This window comes from Manis javanica, chromosome 15 (assembly GCF_040802235.1).
Source record: "Manis javanica isolate MJ-LG chromosome 15, MJ_LKY, whole genome shotgun sequence".
Lineage (NCBI taxonomy): Eukaryota > Metazoa > Chordata > Mammalia > Pholidota > Manidae > Manis > Manis javanica.
Window position 1 is genome coordinate 86,171,338 of NC_133170.1, and position 14,979 is coordinate 86,186,316.

General features: G+C 51.2%; 1 protein-coding gene across 4 annotated transcripts in view; it reads left to right on the forward strand.

Annotated features, from left to right (window-relative positions):
- KLHL22 (kelch like family member 22) overlaps positions 1–13,776 on the forward strand; it is a 33,165-nt gene extending 19,389 nt beyond the window's left edge. For 3 of the 4 annotated variants that reach the window (XM_036993159.2, XM_036993157.2, XM_017673721.3), the window contains 3 exons: positions 3,469–3,661; positions 10,633–10,866; positions 12,874–13,776. In XM_036993159.2, coding sequence (XP_036849054.2) covers positions 3,469–3,661; positions 10,633–10,866; positions 12,874–13,239 — 793 coding nt within the window. In that variant the 3' untranslated portion in view covers positions 13,240–13,776. The remainder of the gene's footprint in view (positions 1–3,468; positions 3,662–10,632; positions 10,867–12,873) is intronic. The other variant, XM_073223555.1, reaches the window with a different exon arrangement.
- Positions 13,777–14,979: the final 1,203 nt, after the last annotated feature.

Here is a 14,979-nt window from a genome sequence, read left to right on the forward strand (position 1 = left end):
ATTGGCTCTGTATTACCCACGTTGCCTTTTCACCTTTCCCGTAGCTACAGCTCTGTGGCTACTGAATACAGGTATCGTTGCTTTTTGAGTTTCCGTTATACCACTTCGCTTTTACAAAAGATCTGTATTAGTACCTGTTTTCATTTTGGCTTTTACAGAGAAGGCGAAAAGCAGAAATAGAGTTTAGTGTCTGTTTTATAGCAGGCCATTACAGAGGTACCGCAGGGAGACGACCCCGCCAGGCTCCTTCCCCAGAGCCGTGCCCAGTCTCAGCATCACGCCGCCGGGGCTGCGAGCGCCTGTGCTGCATCTGCCTTTCTGTGTTACCCGTTAGCAAGATGTGTCCTAAGGAATCAGACAAGCCTGAGAGAGATTGTTTTTGGGGTCCGGGAAGGCTCAGGTTTTTTTCCATATAAAGTAGTTGCTTCTTCACTTTACGCCGTTTCAGTTTAAGGAAGATTTCCTAGGAACACTCTACTCTCAGATAGCCAAGGAGACCGATACTGCCCACACGCCTTACCTGGTAGTAGCTGGTCCCGCATTGCCACAGGCCCTGACCCTTCTTAGAAGAGTAACTTGTTTTTTCCTTAGACATTTTCATGACCAGTAATATTTCAAAGTATACTTAAGAAATTTTTAAAAATTGTAATGGACTTTACTAAGAGTCATGGGAATGCTTAAGCCATGGAAAAACAGAAGAAAAACAGTCTACTAAGTTTAATAAGGACCCCAGGACATTTCTGTACCAACTCTAGATTATACTTTTGAGTTGGCAGTGGGATGAATCTGCAGTAAAGTGACTATGTTTATATCCCTATATGCAATAATAAAGCTTATTTTTATTAGAAAAAAATATTATTTGAAGGCAAAGTAGAAAATCCAATAAGGAGGAAATATGGGATATAGGACACAGTGGGGAGATGAGAAATCAGCCTGACTGGTTATGTCTAAATGATTAATGTGTGGTGTGTGTATACATGTGCATGTGTATGAGTCTTCTGGACACACAAACCCAAAGGAACTCAGTCTAGGAGGCTGTGAGGGCAGGAGGCCAGAAGGAAGCAGGCAGAAGCATCTGGAAGGGCTTGTCTTGAAACAGGAGAGTCACGCACGTAAATGAGTGTTGTGCACAGTCCCAGCCTGTTGGCGGGGCCCCAGTGACCCATGCCAGCCAGCACCACCTGTCCCCAGCAGGACTTTGACCTGACTGGGCTCTGGGTCATTCAGTTCTCAGATGCCACCTCCTCAGGAGGCCCTGCTGGTCTCCATAACAGAGCTCTGCCCCGTGCAGACCTTGCTGTTCAGAGGTCACTCTGTGCGCCTCACTTCTTTTCCTTCAGGGTTCCTGTCATTACATGGAGCACTTGCCTACCCTGTTCTCTGTAGCCTGTTTCCCACTCTGCAGTGGGAAGGAGGGCCCTTGTCTTGAGTTCTTCTCTGGGTTTCCAGTGCTGAGCACCATGCCTGGCCCACGTAGGGTGGCCAAGATTATCTGTAGAGTGAGTGAATGCTTTCACTGCTTGTAATCATTTGATTCGTTGAGCAAACAATGCACGATCTGCCCTGAGCTGCGCCGAGGTCTAGGAATACAGATGCAAACCTGGGTCCTTCACAAACTCCCCTTGAGTTAACAAGGACCGATTTTATGTGCATTGTCCCTTACGATCTCCATGGTAGCTTTTCTAGGCAGGCGATACCACCCACCCCATAGGACAGGTGCGGAAACTGAGTGAATCCTGACAGAGTAAAATTGATGCCCAGATATGCCCTGTGAGACAGGCAGAGCCAGCTCAAACCCTGATGGTTGTGACGCCCGTGCATGTTCCCTCTCTCTTGTTGGCCTCAGTCTTGTTGCTTGTGACTCCTGGCTGGCAGGGAGGGGCTGGCCAAGGCGCACAGACAGGAAGAAGCAGCTGCAGAGCACGTCTAACTTGGGCTTTGGGGCAGAGGGTGGAACTGATCTCCCCGGCGAGCACACGACACAAGCCAAGGAAACCTTTGTTCACCCTCTTCTGAGCCAGCTGACGTTCAGCTTGTCCTCTCTGGAGTTATCTGACTGTGGAGGAATAACGACACTTACCTGAAAGAGGCTGTAATTACGCATGGGCCATTGAGCAAAGAACCTTGGAAAGCCGGTTCTCAGATGCAGGTGATGGTGGATGCCCAGGGGAAAGGCCAGACACTGGGTGGCGAAGGAGCGGACTTTGGGCCTCAGGCTCATGAGGTCCTGGCCCCTTGAGGCTCTGTGATCATCTGTATTCACCCCAACAGCATACCTGCCTGTGTGCCTTGCAGAGTGCCAGGCCTGGGGTGTGGAGAAGGGCGGGAGCGCAGGGGCTGAGTGCTGGAAAGGTGGGCATGCACTTGGTTTACAAAGGGCCTCAGTTGCCAGGCTCAGGCTTGAGAAATCTCGTGTGTGAGTAGGGGCTTTGCTGGTGGGGATGGGATTGGATGAGTAGAGGAGGGGGCGCAGGCTTCCACTCAACACAGCTGAGCAGCCAGCTGGGCACGGCCTCAGCAAGGAGGCGCGGTGTCCGAAGTGCAGGAGAGAGAGGGGGCTGAGAGCTGGTCACGCTGGGCGGCTCAGATCACCAGGGCTCGGCACATGAAGCCATCTGAAGGCAGAAGAGGGGCAGGGTGGCCTTGGGGGCTGTGGGAAGGGGCAGCACCTCTCAGGAGTTCAGAAGGGAGCTGCTGTTCTGGGATTAAGCTTTTTTACAAAGATTGATGGGAAAGGGGAAGGTACAGTTATGACGTAGGGACAGCTTTGTCCTGTGGCAGGGGTGTGAAGCTAAGCCTGATGTCAGGGATGCGAGACTCAATGACTGCTTGTAATGTGCTCGAACGGCACCAGGGCCGGGAGTGCTCTGGCCCCGAGGGGCTGCTGTAGCGCCAGCACAGTGTCTTCTTCCCACGGGAGCGCCTGGAGTCCCACAAGACCGCTTTCACCATGCCCACAATGCCCACAGTGTAAGATCACTTCTGTTCCCACAACTGGAGGGGTCTGGGAGGCTGCGGGAGCATCAGCAGCACAGGAGAGGCCCCAGAGGCATTGGGGTGAGCTGCGATAGGACTAAGCCCGGGCAGGGCTGGTGCTGGCTGGAGCCTCGGGGGCTGTCTAGTTGAGGGGCCATTGGAGGTGTTTCTGAGTGGGCGTGGGCAATGGGGACCAGGAGGGGAGACAGGTAGGATAGAGGTGGGCAGCTGGGCGGGCTAGTGCCCGCCCAGGAGGTGCACCTGGAAGGGGCTGGCCTCGGGGAGAAACTCTGAGGCTCCTGGCTGCACCTCCCTGGCCAGGCCCTGTGCCCAAGTGTGTAGCAGCTTGCTACTGTGGCTGGGGTGACCGTGTGCTGGTGTGTGTAGCTGGGGAAGGTTCAGGGAACGTGGGCAGAGCAGGAAGTGCAACCTGCCAGGCAGGCTGTCCCACCCATCAGTGACGCACTGACTGTCCTTGCGTCTCCTCCAAAGGTATGACCCAAGGCACAACCGCTGGTTCCAGATCCAGTCCCTGCAGCAGGAGCACGCCGACCTGTGTGTATGTGTCGTGGGCAGGCACATTTACGCGGTGGCCGGCCGTGACTACCATCACGACCTGAATGCTGTGGAGCGCTATGACCCCACCACCAACTCCTGGGCCTACGTGGCCCCGCTCAGGAGGGAGGTAAGGAAGTCCCTCCAAGAGGGGCCTTGTCCCTCTGCTGTCCTCGGAGGTGTGCAGGGAGTGAGAGGCCGGGCCAGGAGGCCAGCCTGGTGAGCAGAGGCCTAGGCCCTCCAGAGACTCTGTGCTGAGGTTGGGGCAGAAGACCCCTGAGCTTCAGCCAGCCGCCTGGGGAGAGCCTCATCAAGCATCCAAACCCCATTCCCCAGAATCCTACTCTGCTCTCTGGGTCTCGTCACCTTGGCCCCAGGAAGCTCCTTTAACTCTGCAGTTCAAACGTAGATAGAAGCCTTCCCCTTGCCCGTCCCCTCAGCGCACCTGAGATGAGCCGGGACGGGTCCCAAGATGTTGAATAGGAGGTATTTGGTGAGACACAAAGGCACAGAAGCCTCAGACCTTCCCCGACAGACTCCCTGGAGGGCGGGGCCTGTGAGAGGCCAGAAACACTCTCACAGTTGTATTTTTCATGTTTTTAAAAATAATTGGATGTATCTTGCATAATACCTTGATTCCGATTTGAAAATGTTTAAAATATGTTCATTGTGCAAAGGCAGTGCTTTAGGAAAGTGCCTCTGTTTTCTCATGGCCTCGGTCTACTGGGACTCTGGGCTCAATACCAGACACCAGGTCCCAGGGCGAGGGGGAGGGCTTGCTAATCCCGCATCCCAGGGCCCGGCCTCTGAGAGCAGGGTGCATGACAATCCAGCACTGGCATTGCCATTTGTGGAGTATCTGCTATAGGCTGGGACACCTTTAGGCATCCCCAAGCACCCCCGAGGCAGAGGGTGGCATGAACGATATACACGGGGCACCGCTCCAGGTTCTGCCCCCCTGGCTCCGGGAGCTTGGCAAGAGCTCCTGCCTTCCTGAACCTCTTTCCACACCTCCCCTCTCTACCTCACCCTTCCCAAGCCTCCTGGGGCCTTCAACTTTGACGTCAGGGGGTAGGAGTCTCCCTGATAAGGGCAGCTCCTCCTCACAGCCCGCACATGCTTCCTCCCAGGCCGGGAACACTGGCTTGCGCCTTGCCTCCAGCTGCCCTGGGGGAGGGAACCCCCACCGGAGGGCGCGCCCTGCTCCCATCTGGAGAAAGGACCAGGTTTTGCACGGGCAATATCAGGGGGGGTCCTTGAGACCTGGTGGTCCAGTTTCTGAATTCCTTCTGGAAGGGAGTGGGTGGGAGTGAGCGGGTGGCCTCCTGGGGGCGGAGCCCTTCGGGGAGGGGCTCGAGGGCTTCTTTGTCTGGAGCCTCCTCGGGGAAGCTGCAGTTTTCCAGCGTGGCCACAGAGGGGCAGCCTCTGCCGCCAACCAGCTTCTCCCCGTCAGCAGGAGGACGATGGGTTCGGGAGTGAGAAAAGGAAAGGTTCCGTCTAGAACATGATAAATGTGAACTGTGCAGGGACATCCACTTAGAAATGTCTCTTTGACATGAAAAGTCAAACTCAGCGGAGTGGTCAGCCTAGAGACAGACGTGGAGGATACGGCAGTGTGTGGGCCACAGGAATAGCTGCGATCCCCTCAGAGGGGCAGGGACAGCGAGAGAGCAGTGGTGGAGCAGCCAGTGCAGTAGACAGGAAGGCTGCCCGAGAGCAGGGGTTTCATCCTGTGAGCAGAGGGGACACGTGGGTCCTGGAAAGGCAGGTATGCGGCCATCATGGGAAGTCTTGTAGCAGGTCTTCAGGGATTGTGGAGGGGGTGGGCCCACAGGGCCAGCCCAGAGCCCATTCAGGCAGTGAGGGACTGAGAGGAAAGACTGTCACATGGCCTCGTTCATTTGAGAAGACTCAGAAAGGTTGAGAGAAGACAGACCAGCTGGGGACCCCAGGACCTAAGGAACAGCACGGTACGGTCATTTGTTCCCTGGGTTTTCTTTTTGCCTCATTTATCTCAGACTTGGAACTAAAGAAGCTGACATCAGGAGACAAACTTCAACGAATGCATAAAATTGAAATCATGCAGCGCATTCTTTGACTCATACGAGAAACCACCAGTGGAAAGTTAACAGAAAACTCTTCAATCAGTTGGAAACTAACAACACATTTCTAAATAATCCTCGGATCTAAGGGCAATAATAAAAGTACCTTGAACAGAATGAAAATGCAAAAACAACATGTCAAGATGTGTGGCACCCAGCTAAAGCTATGCTGAGGGGCATCTGTAGCACTGAAAACTTACGTTAGAAAAGAAAAAAATCTCCCATCAGTCATCCCTAGCCGGTCTCCCTTCTCCTCTCAGCCTTCCTGAGTCTTCTGAAGATTGTTTTACATGTAATGTCCTGAGTTTTGAGTTGTACTTAACAGGAGCAACTGGGAAGAATACACCTACTGTATCTTCCTGGAAGTGCACGTTTTAAGTAGCAGAAAGGGGCTCCCTGCAAAGATCTGCTTCCTCTCCTCTGGAAGCATAAGAAAGCGACACTCAGCTTTAGGCCAAGCTGAGAAGATCCTGTGACTGGAGTATTCTGCCTACTGCTAGGGCAGTTATCGGAGCTCTTACCTCAAGAGTCTAGCAGAAGAGCAATATAAACCCAAAGCAAGCAGAAGAAATAGTAAGAGCAGAAGTCCATGAAGTTAAAAGCAGAAAAACAGTAGAGAAAAATCAATGAAACAAAGAACTGATTCTTTCACAAGGTCAACCAAATCGGCAAACCTCTAGCAAGAATTACAAAGAAGAGAGACAAGACACATTTAAAATACCAAGAATGAAACGGGACATTACTGCAAACCCTGCTTATGAGGTTAATGTTACCCTGATACCAAAACCAATGAAAAAGGCAAGAAAAGAGAATAAAGGCATGCAAATTGAAAAGGAAGGAAGAAAATCGACCCTACAGATGACAAGATTGTCAAAAATCTAAGGGAATCTACCAAAAAAAAATCCTAGCACTTAAAAATGAGTTCAGCAGAATTGCAAAGATCAGATAAATATACAAAAGTCAGTTGTATTTTTTTTATTAAGGTATTATTGATATACACTCTTTGAAGGTTTCACATGAAAAAACACTGTGGTACATTTACCCATATTATCATGTCCCCCCCCATGCCCTATTACAGTCACTGCCCATCAGTTTAGTAAGATGCCACAGTCACTATTTGCCTTCTCTGTGCTACACTGTCTTCTCCGTGATCCACACACACACCATGTGTGCCAATCATAATACCCCTCAATCCCCTTCTCCCTCCCTCCCCACCCGCCCTCCCCCACCCCTCCCCTTTGTTAACCCCAAGTCCCTTCTTGGAGTCTCTGAGTCTGCTGCTGTTTTGTTCCTTCAGTTTTGCTTCATTGTTATACTCCACAAATGAGGGAAAACATTTGGTACTTGTCTTTCTCCTCCTGGCCTATTTCACTGAGCATAATATCCTCCAACTCCATGTTGTTGCAAATTGTAGGATTTGTTTCTTTCTTATTGCTGAATAGTATTCCGTTGTGTATATGTACCCCATCTTCTTTATCCGTTCATCTACTGGTGCACACTTAGGTTGCTTCCATATCTTAGCTATTGTAAATAGTGCTGCAATAAACATAGGGATGCATATGTCTTTTTGAATCTGAGAAATTATATTCTTTGGATAAATTCCTAGGAGTGGAATTCCCAGGTCAAATGGTATTTCTGTTTTTAGTTTTTTGAGGAACCTTCGTATTGCTTTCTACAATGGTTGAACTAGTTTACATTCCCACCAACAGTGTAGGAGGGTTCTCCTTTCTCCACATCCTCGCCAACATTTATTGTTCTTAGTCTTTTTGATAGTGGCCATCCTAAGTGGTGTGAGGTGATATCTCATGGTTTTCATTTGCATTTCCCTGATAATTAGTGCTGTGTGGAGCATCTTTTCATGTGCCTGTTGGCCATCTGAATTTCTTCTTTAGAGAATTGTCTGTTCATATCATCCGCCCATTTTTTTAATTGGGTTATTTGCTTTTTGGGTGTTGAGGTGTGTTAGTTCTTTATATATCTTGGATGTTAACCCCTTGTTGGATATGTCATTTACAAATGTATTCTCTCATACTGTAGGATGCCTTTTTGTTCTGCTGATGGTGTCCGTTGCTGTACAGAAGCTTTTTAGTTTGATGTAGTCCCATGTGTTCATTTTTGCTTGTTTCCCTTGCCTGAGGAGATGCATTCAGGAAAAAGTTGCTCATGTTTATATTCAGGAGATGTTTGCCTATGTGTTCTTCTAAGAGTTTTATGGTTTCATGACTTAAATTCAGGTCTTTGATCCATTTTGAGTTTACTTTTGTGTATGGGGTTAGACATACCTAGTTTCATTCTCTTGCATGTAGCTGTCCAGTTTTCAGTTGTATTTTTTTATGCAATGAATATGTGGATACCGAAATTAAAAACGCAATACCGTTTGTTTACAGTTGCTCGAGAAATGAAATGGTTAGGTGTAAATCTAACAAAACATTTATAGGATTTATATGCCTGATAATTACAAGATGCTGATGAAAGAAATAAAGCATAAATAAATGGACATACCACATTCTTGGGATGGAAGACTCAAAAATGAAGATGTCAGTTCTTTCCAATTTGATATATGGCATTTAAATCAATTCCTATCAAAATCCCAGCAAGAGTTTTTATAGCTGTAAATGTGATTATTCTGAAATTTATATGGAAAGGCAAAGTCCTTTTGAAAATACTTCTGTTTTGGAAAAGAATAAAGTGGGAAGAATTAATGTATCCAATGTCAAGACTTACTACACAGCTACAGTAATCACAACTGTGGTATTGATATGGGTCAGTGGGACAGAACAAGGGAGCCCAGGAAAGGGCCACACAAACAGGCCCAACTGGTTTTTGACAAAGGTGCAGAGCAATTGCATGGAAGAAAGATAACCTTTCAACAAATGATACTGGAGCAACTGGACATCTGAAGGCAAGAAAAATGGAACATTGAACCAAATCTCACACCTTATACAAAAATTAACTGAAAGTGGTTTACAGATATAAATGTAAAATGTAAAACTATTTATTACTTAGGGGAAAAAATAGTTTTGGGATCTAGGGCTATGCAGTGAGTTCCTTAGACTTGACCCCCAAGGCAAAAACCATAGAAAGAAAAGCTGACAAGTTGTAGTTAGTCAGCATTACAGACTTGCTCTGTGAAAGGCCCTGTTAAGAGGATGAAAAGAAGCTACAGAAGGGGAGAAAATATTTGCAAACCACTTATCCAACAAAGGACTAGTATCTAATATAAATAAAGAACCTTCAACACTCATTATAGCACAACACACACACACAAATAGACCCACTAGAAAGAAGGCAAAAGACTTGAGGCATTTTGCTGGGGAATATACAGATGGCAAATAAGCATGCAAGAGGGTGTTCACTATTTTTAGCCACTGGAGAAATGCAAATTAAAGCCACAGTGAGAAAACCACATATGAGAATGGCTAAAATAAACTCTAGTGACAATAATGTTTGTATGTTGCTGGTGGGAATGTAAATGGTATGGCCACCGTGGGAAGAATATGACAGTGTCTTTAAAGTTAACTTTCAACTACCACATGACCTACCAGTTGCCATCCTGGACATTTATCCCACAGAAATAGAGATAAATGCCCAGGATGTATACAGATATTTATAACAATTTTATTGGTCGCAGCCAGAAACTGGAAACAAATGAGAGGGGTGAATGGCTAAACAAACTGCGGCACATGCACAGCAGGGGCACTACTCATTCCGAAGAGGGACATAGCATGGGCACCGCAGCGGCCTGGGTGATCCTGGGGCGGCGTGGAAAGCCTGTCTCGAAAAGTCATGTGCTGCATGATTCCATTCATCTAACACTCTTGAAAGGATAGAATTATAGAAATGGAGAACAGATTAATGGTTGCTAGGGATTAGGGAAGGGGTGGGGTAGGAGGGAAGTGGGTGTGACTATAAATGGGCCCCAGGAGGGACCCCAGTAGAGGTGGAAATGTCCTGTGTCTTGCAGTCAGCATGCTGGGTGTGATACTGTACTGCAGTTACAGTCTCTGACCACTGAGCACTCTGGGTGAAGGGTACACCAGATCTGTATTGTTTTTTACAACTACCCGTGAATCTACACCTACCTCAAAATGAGAAGTTAAATTAAAAAACAAAAAACACCCAGAACCTCCCTAGATTCCCACCATTGATAGGGAAGACCCAACGCCTCAACGTGTGGCCTGCCCGCGGCTGTCTTCTCTGTCTGCTGGCTTGCCCACCTCTCCAGCCCCTGATTGTGCCACCACACAGCCCAAGTGCTGGTGACTGGCCCTGTAACACAAGCCCTGGAGCCTCCACATGCTGTGGGACTCTCCTACCCCAAAAACCCACAGTGCCCTGCCTTGGGTCCCGTAGGCACAGTGTTTAAGGCCTTCGGTGGGGCAGGTTCAAGTAAGTGGCTCTGAGAGAGGAGGTTCTGGCAGTGGTAGGGGTCAGTGCGAGGGTCCAGCTAGCTGGGCAGCAAGGGGATCCCCTGGGTGTGGGAGAAAGCACATGGGAGCTTGAGGACCAAAATCAAAGGCAGGCTGTTGTGTTCCCACTGCAGTGTGTGCCCATCACTAACGTGGCCTTGGTCTTTATGGTTGATTTTCCACGCCCATTTTTTCCTCACCATATCCTTAGATATTACTTGTAGGCAAACAGGTTTTAAAAATGGGTTGGGCCTGGGGTTCCTAGAAGTGCTGTCCCTTCTCTGTGCCTGGCTCCAAAACCTGTGCTCTGACTGTTTTCAAGTTCCCCCATCCAGTGGTCCCCTTTCAGGCCAAGGGAAACACAAAGGTTGTGCTCCTCTTTATAGAAGCTCAGTCATCTCTGGGTCCATAGACTTGTTGTCCCCTGTTGGGAAGAGGCTGCAGTGGGTGACTAGTATGTCCTGCAAGAATTCAGGGCCCATTCTCGTCAGACTGTGAGGGGGAAGTTGGGACAGAGCTGTGGGGCAGCTACGGGGTATGCATGGCCTCCCTCATGGCCCGCCTGCCCTGTTCTCGGTGGCCCCGTGCAGGTGTATGCCCATGCGGGCGCCACACTGGAGGGAAAGATGTACATCACCTGTGGCCGCAGAGGGGAGGACTACCTAAAAGAGACGCACTGCTACGACCCAGGCAGCAACACCTGGCACACGCTGGCCGAGGGGCCCGTGCGGCGGGCGTGGCACGGCATGGCCACCCTCCTGGACAAACTTTATGTGATTGGGGGCAGCAACAATGACGCTGGCTACAGGAGGGACGTGCACCAGGTGAGCAGGACCAGCGTGTTATTCCTGCCCCTTCTAGTTGCAGATAAAAGTTAATTGCAATGTGGCCTTTTTTTTTTTAACAGCCTTTGTTTCTTAGAGCAGCTTAAGGTTCACAGGAATACTGAACAGAAAGTACAGGTTTCCTATATACCCCTCACCCCCCACAGCACACAGCCTCCCCCACATCACCATCCCCTTGCCAGAGTGGGGCATTTATCACAACAGATTTGCCACAGCCGCACGTTATCACACAGATTCGGGTTCACGCTGGTGGTGAGCATCCTATGGGTTTGGACAAATGACATGTCCCAACATTACAGCGCCATACAGAATAGTTTTGCTTATTTTTATTACTATTAAAAACTTACAAACTTAATATAATCACACTGCAGAACCCGTAAATGGAGAAGAGCGAGGAAAAACACTCATAATTAAGCCCACTGCCACCGTTTTTCTGTCTTCCTACATATGCATGTTTCCCCCAGTTGTGTTTAAAGAACATCCATTCTGCTGCCTGCAGTTAGTCGTGGGTGTTTTCCCGTTTACTACATTGTCTCCATAGCCACCCCCACCTTGCTGTGCAGAATTTTGTCAGAATGATGCGTCATCTGGGTTGGTCTTAAGTTTCGGCTATTAACAAATAACATAACGAGCAGTTTGCTTTATAGAGCTTTTCAGATGTTTGGGATTTTTCCCTTAGGTGAGTGCCCTGGTTTTCAAAGTGTTGTCCCAGACCAGCAGCATCGCCGTCACCTAGGAGCTCATTAGCAATGCAGTTCCCAGGCCCCAGACCCACTGGCTTGCAGGCTGCAGGGTGGGGCTCCGCAGTCTTTTTAGCAACCCCCCTACAAGGAGGTGAGAACCACCAGCTCTAGTGTCCTAGTTACCTATTCTTGCTACAACAGGTCGCCACAAACATCACAACTTAACACAAGCACGTTCTTGTCTGTAGGTCATGAGTCTGACATGGGTGTCCGCGGCTAACATCCAAGTGTCCAGGGCTGCTCCCTTCCCAGAGACCCTCAGGGAGAACCTGGGTCCTTGCTCACTCAGATTGTCAGAATCCAGTTCCTTGCGCTTGCAGGACGGCAGGCCCTGTCTCGCTGCCGGCTGTCGGCTGGCCTCTCTGCTTCCAGAGGCCGCCGCGTGCCCCGGCCCGGCCCGGGGCCCCCCATTCTCAGAGCCGGCGGCAGGGGCAGTCCTTCTCTCCCGAGTGCTCCTGTCAGACCTGCCCCTCCTGCTCTCAGGGGCTTGTGCAGGTACACGGGTCCCCCGGATGGTGCAGGACAACCTCATTTTTATGCCTACCACAGCTTGAAAACCAAAGGTGTGACTATTCAGTCAAAAAGTAAGATTTTTGTGGCTCTTAATTCATGTTACGCAGTTGCTTCCCTGGCATGTGAGTACTCTGGCTTCATCGTGCCTTCCCAAGCACTGACTTCCATGATTTTTCTTCCTCCAGTGGCTACTAGTCAATAATTTTGTCCCTGACGCCTATTATGCAGTTCTTGGCTTACTAGTAGGTTGAACGTTTTTCCATATTTTTGTTTACTTTTTGGGGTAATTTTGAAGATGAGAACGTTGGTGGTCATTGTTAATCAGCAAGTGACTATTTCCATGTTTTGTCTGCACATCCCCGTGGTGTTGGGTACTGTGGAGAAGGTAAAGACTGTCCATGGGGTCCATTGGTGTCTATGTGCATTTCAGTCTTGTGGAGAGGAGAGAACAGTACCCCCAGGCCGTGGGGAGTAACAGCACACTGACTGGGAGGGGCTGCATGTGGGGCCACAGCAGGCTGGCTAAGGGCCCTGCAGGCAGGACAGAGTATCGGCCCAGCCCAGGGACAGGATGTCTAACTTGGCCCCCAACCCTTCCTCCAGGGGGCCAGGCCCCTCAGCCTTGGTGTGATCTGGGGCCTCGCCGAGAGCTGCCCTGGCCAGGTGGCCCAGGCCAGGCCTGCAGCTCCATCTGAGCAGGTGCCAGCTTTACTCTGGCCTTGGCTTGCAGGTGGCCTGCTACAGCTGCACATCTGTGCAGTGGTCATCCGTCTGCCCGCTCCCAGCGGGGCATGGCGAGCCTGGCATTGCTGTGCTGGACAACAGGATCTATGTGTTGGGCGGCCGCTCACACAACCGTGGCAGCCGCACAGGCTACGTGCACATCTACGACGTGGAGAAGGACTGCTGGGAGGAGGGGCCCCAGCTGGACAACTCCATCTCCGGCCTGGCGGCCTGCGTGCTCACCCTGCCCCGCTCCCTGCTCCTCGAGCCACCCCGCGGGACCCCGGACCGCAGCCAGGCAGACCCAGACTTCGCCTCCGAGGTGATGAGTGTGTCTGACTGGGAGGAGTTTGACAACTCCAGTGAGGACTAGGGTCCAGGTGCCTGTTGTCTAAGGGGTGGAGGGGGCTCTGAGGGAGCAGGGCCCCCAGGCAGTACTTTACCCTTTACCTTGGGGCACTGGCAGCCAGCCCTTCCTTCTGGTACTACCGCCCTGCCTGCCAGCCTGCAGCAGTGCAGGCTCTGCAGAGGTGGGTTACCCTTCCATGGAAAATGCTCGTGAAGGGCTCTGGTTCTCTGATGAAGTTACCGGGCCTGCTTCTCCTCAGCCCAGATGGGGTGCTCCATCAGCCGCTGGCTTGGCCTCCCTGCTTCCTGGTTCTGGCCCCCATTGGGCTGAGAAGGTGCCCTTCTTAGGGGGACCTGGGGACTGGCTCCCCAGGCGAGGGGCTGGGGTGCACCTGCCACCCGCCCCACAGCCAGGGGCTGGAGCATTTGGGAGTGGCAAGGGCTGGAGAAGGAGCAAAGATCATAAAGTTGCCTGAGACTGGTTCTAGTAAGAAATCCCCTACAGCTGGGCTTTTCTGACCCCATGTTGTTGATAAATAAAATAAATCATCTTACAAAAAGGCTTGAATTGTCTTCCTGTGGCCACGGCCTCACTTCCTTTCACAGTCTGCCAGGCTGCAGCCCTGGGAAGCACCGGTTTCCAGGTCAGCTGCTGGGGCCCAGGCCAGAGTGCTGAGTGCAGTGGGAGGGGAAGCACGGGGCTCCTCCGAGTAGAAGAGTGTCACCGGGAAACCCACCCCATTCTGGGAACAGATGGTCACCTGGCCAGCCTGGGCATCTTCTGGTGAGGAGCTCTTCTCTGAGCTCCCAGTTAGCAATCTCTGGGCCCCGAGTAAAGCACATCCCGAGGTTCAGGGAACGAGCCCCAGCACCTGCCAAGGGCAGTCACGGGGAAGGGGGCTGCATCTCCTATAGGTTTGCCAGGTAAGTCCTTAGCACATCTGCTCAAGGGACCCCTGGGGGCTTCCAGCAGCAGCTGAGCCTCTGCTCCACCTGTCCCCTCCCCTTCTCCTGATGGGCACCACCCTGCACACCAGACGACTTCCTAAGGCCCTGTCCTGTCTGGTCAGCTGGGGGCTGGGTCTTCTCTCTCTCCCCTGGTGCCTTGCCCAGAGCTGGCTGCATGGTGCCCCTCTGTGGGTGGGAGGAGAGCAGAGAGGAAGGGAGGGCTACTTGCTGGGAGAAAGTGGGTGGGGAGGCACAGGCAGTGGGTTGCTCTGGGCTTTCCTTTGAGGTGGGGGTGAAGCTAGTGGGAGTCACTGTCCCTCAGGGCTGTGTCTGTGACCTTCCTTGCTCTCCCAGGGTATCCAAGGAAACATGGCCCCTTTCCCTAAATGCAGTGTGACAGCATGTAGATTCTGGGTAGCAAACCCAGTGTTGACCCTGGTGGGTCACTTCCAATGAGAAAGGATGGCCACATTGTCCAGTGTCATGTGCTCCCAATGGTGAAGTGAGAATCCAGTGCTTCCTGTCCCTGCCACCACCCCATGTCTAGGGCAACAGTTCCCATAGACCTCAGAGGTTTTGGGGAAGGAAAAGCACCAGAAGTGCTGCCCCCACCCCTTGCCCTGCAAATCTCCCCAGTGTGTACCAAGCTCACCAGTGCTACCTCTGTACCCAGAGCCACCAAGGTACAGCCACAGCCTTGCAGGAGACCTCTGGTCTGCAGGAGAGGCGGGAAGAGTCTGGAAAGCCCAGCACAGCATGGGGCCCTGTAGGGGTCCCGAGAGCTGGGCAGCAGCCTGGTGCTGCCACCGTCCAGCCT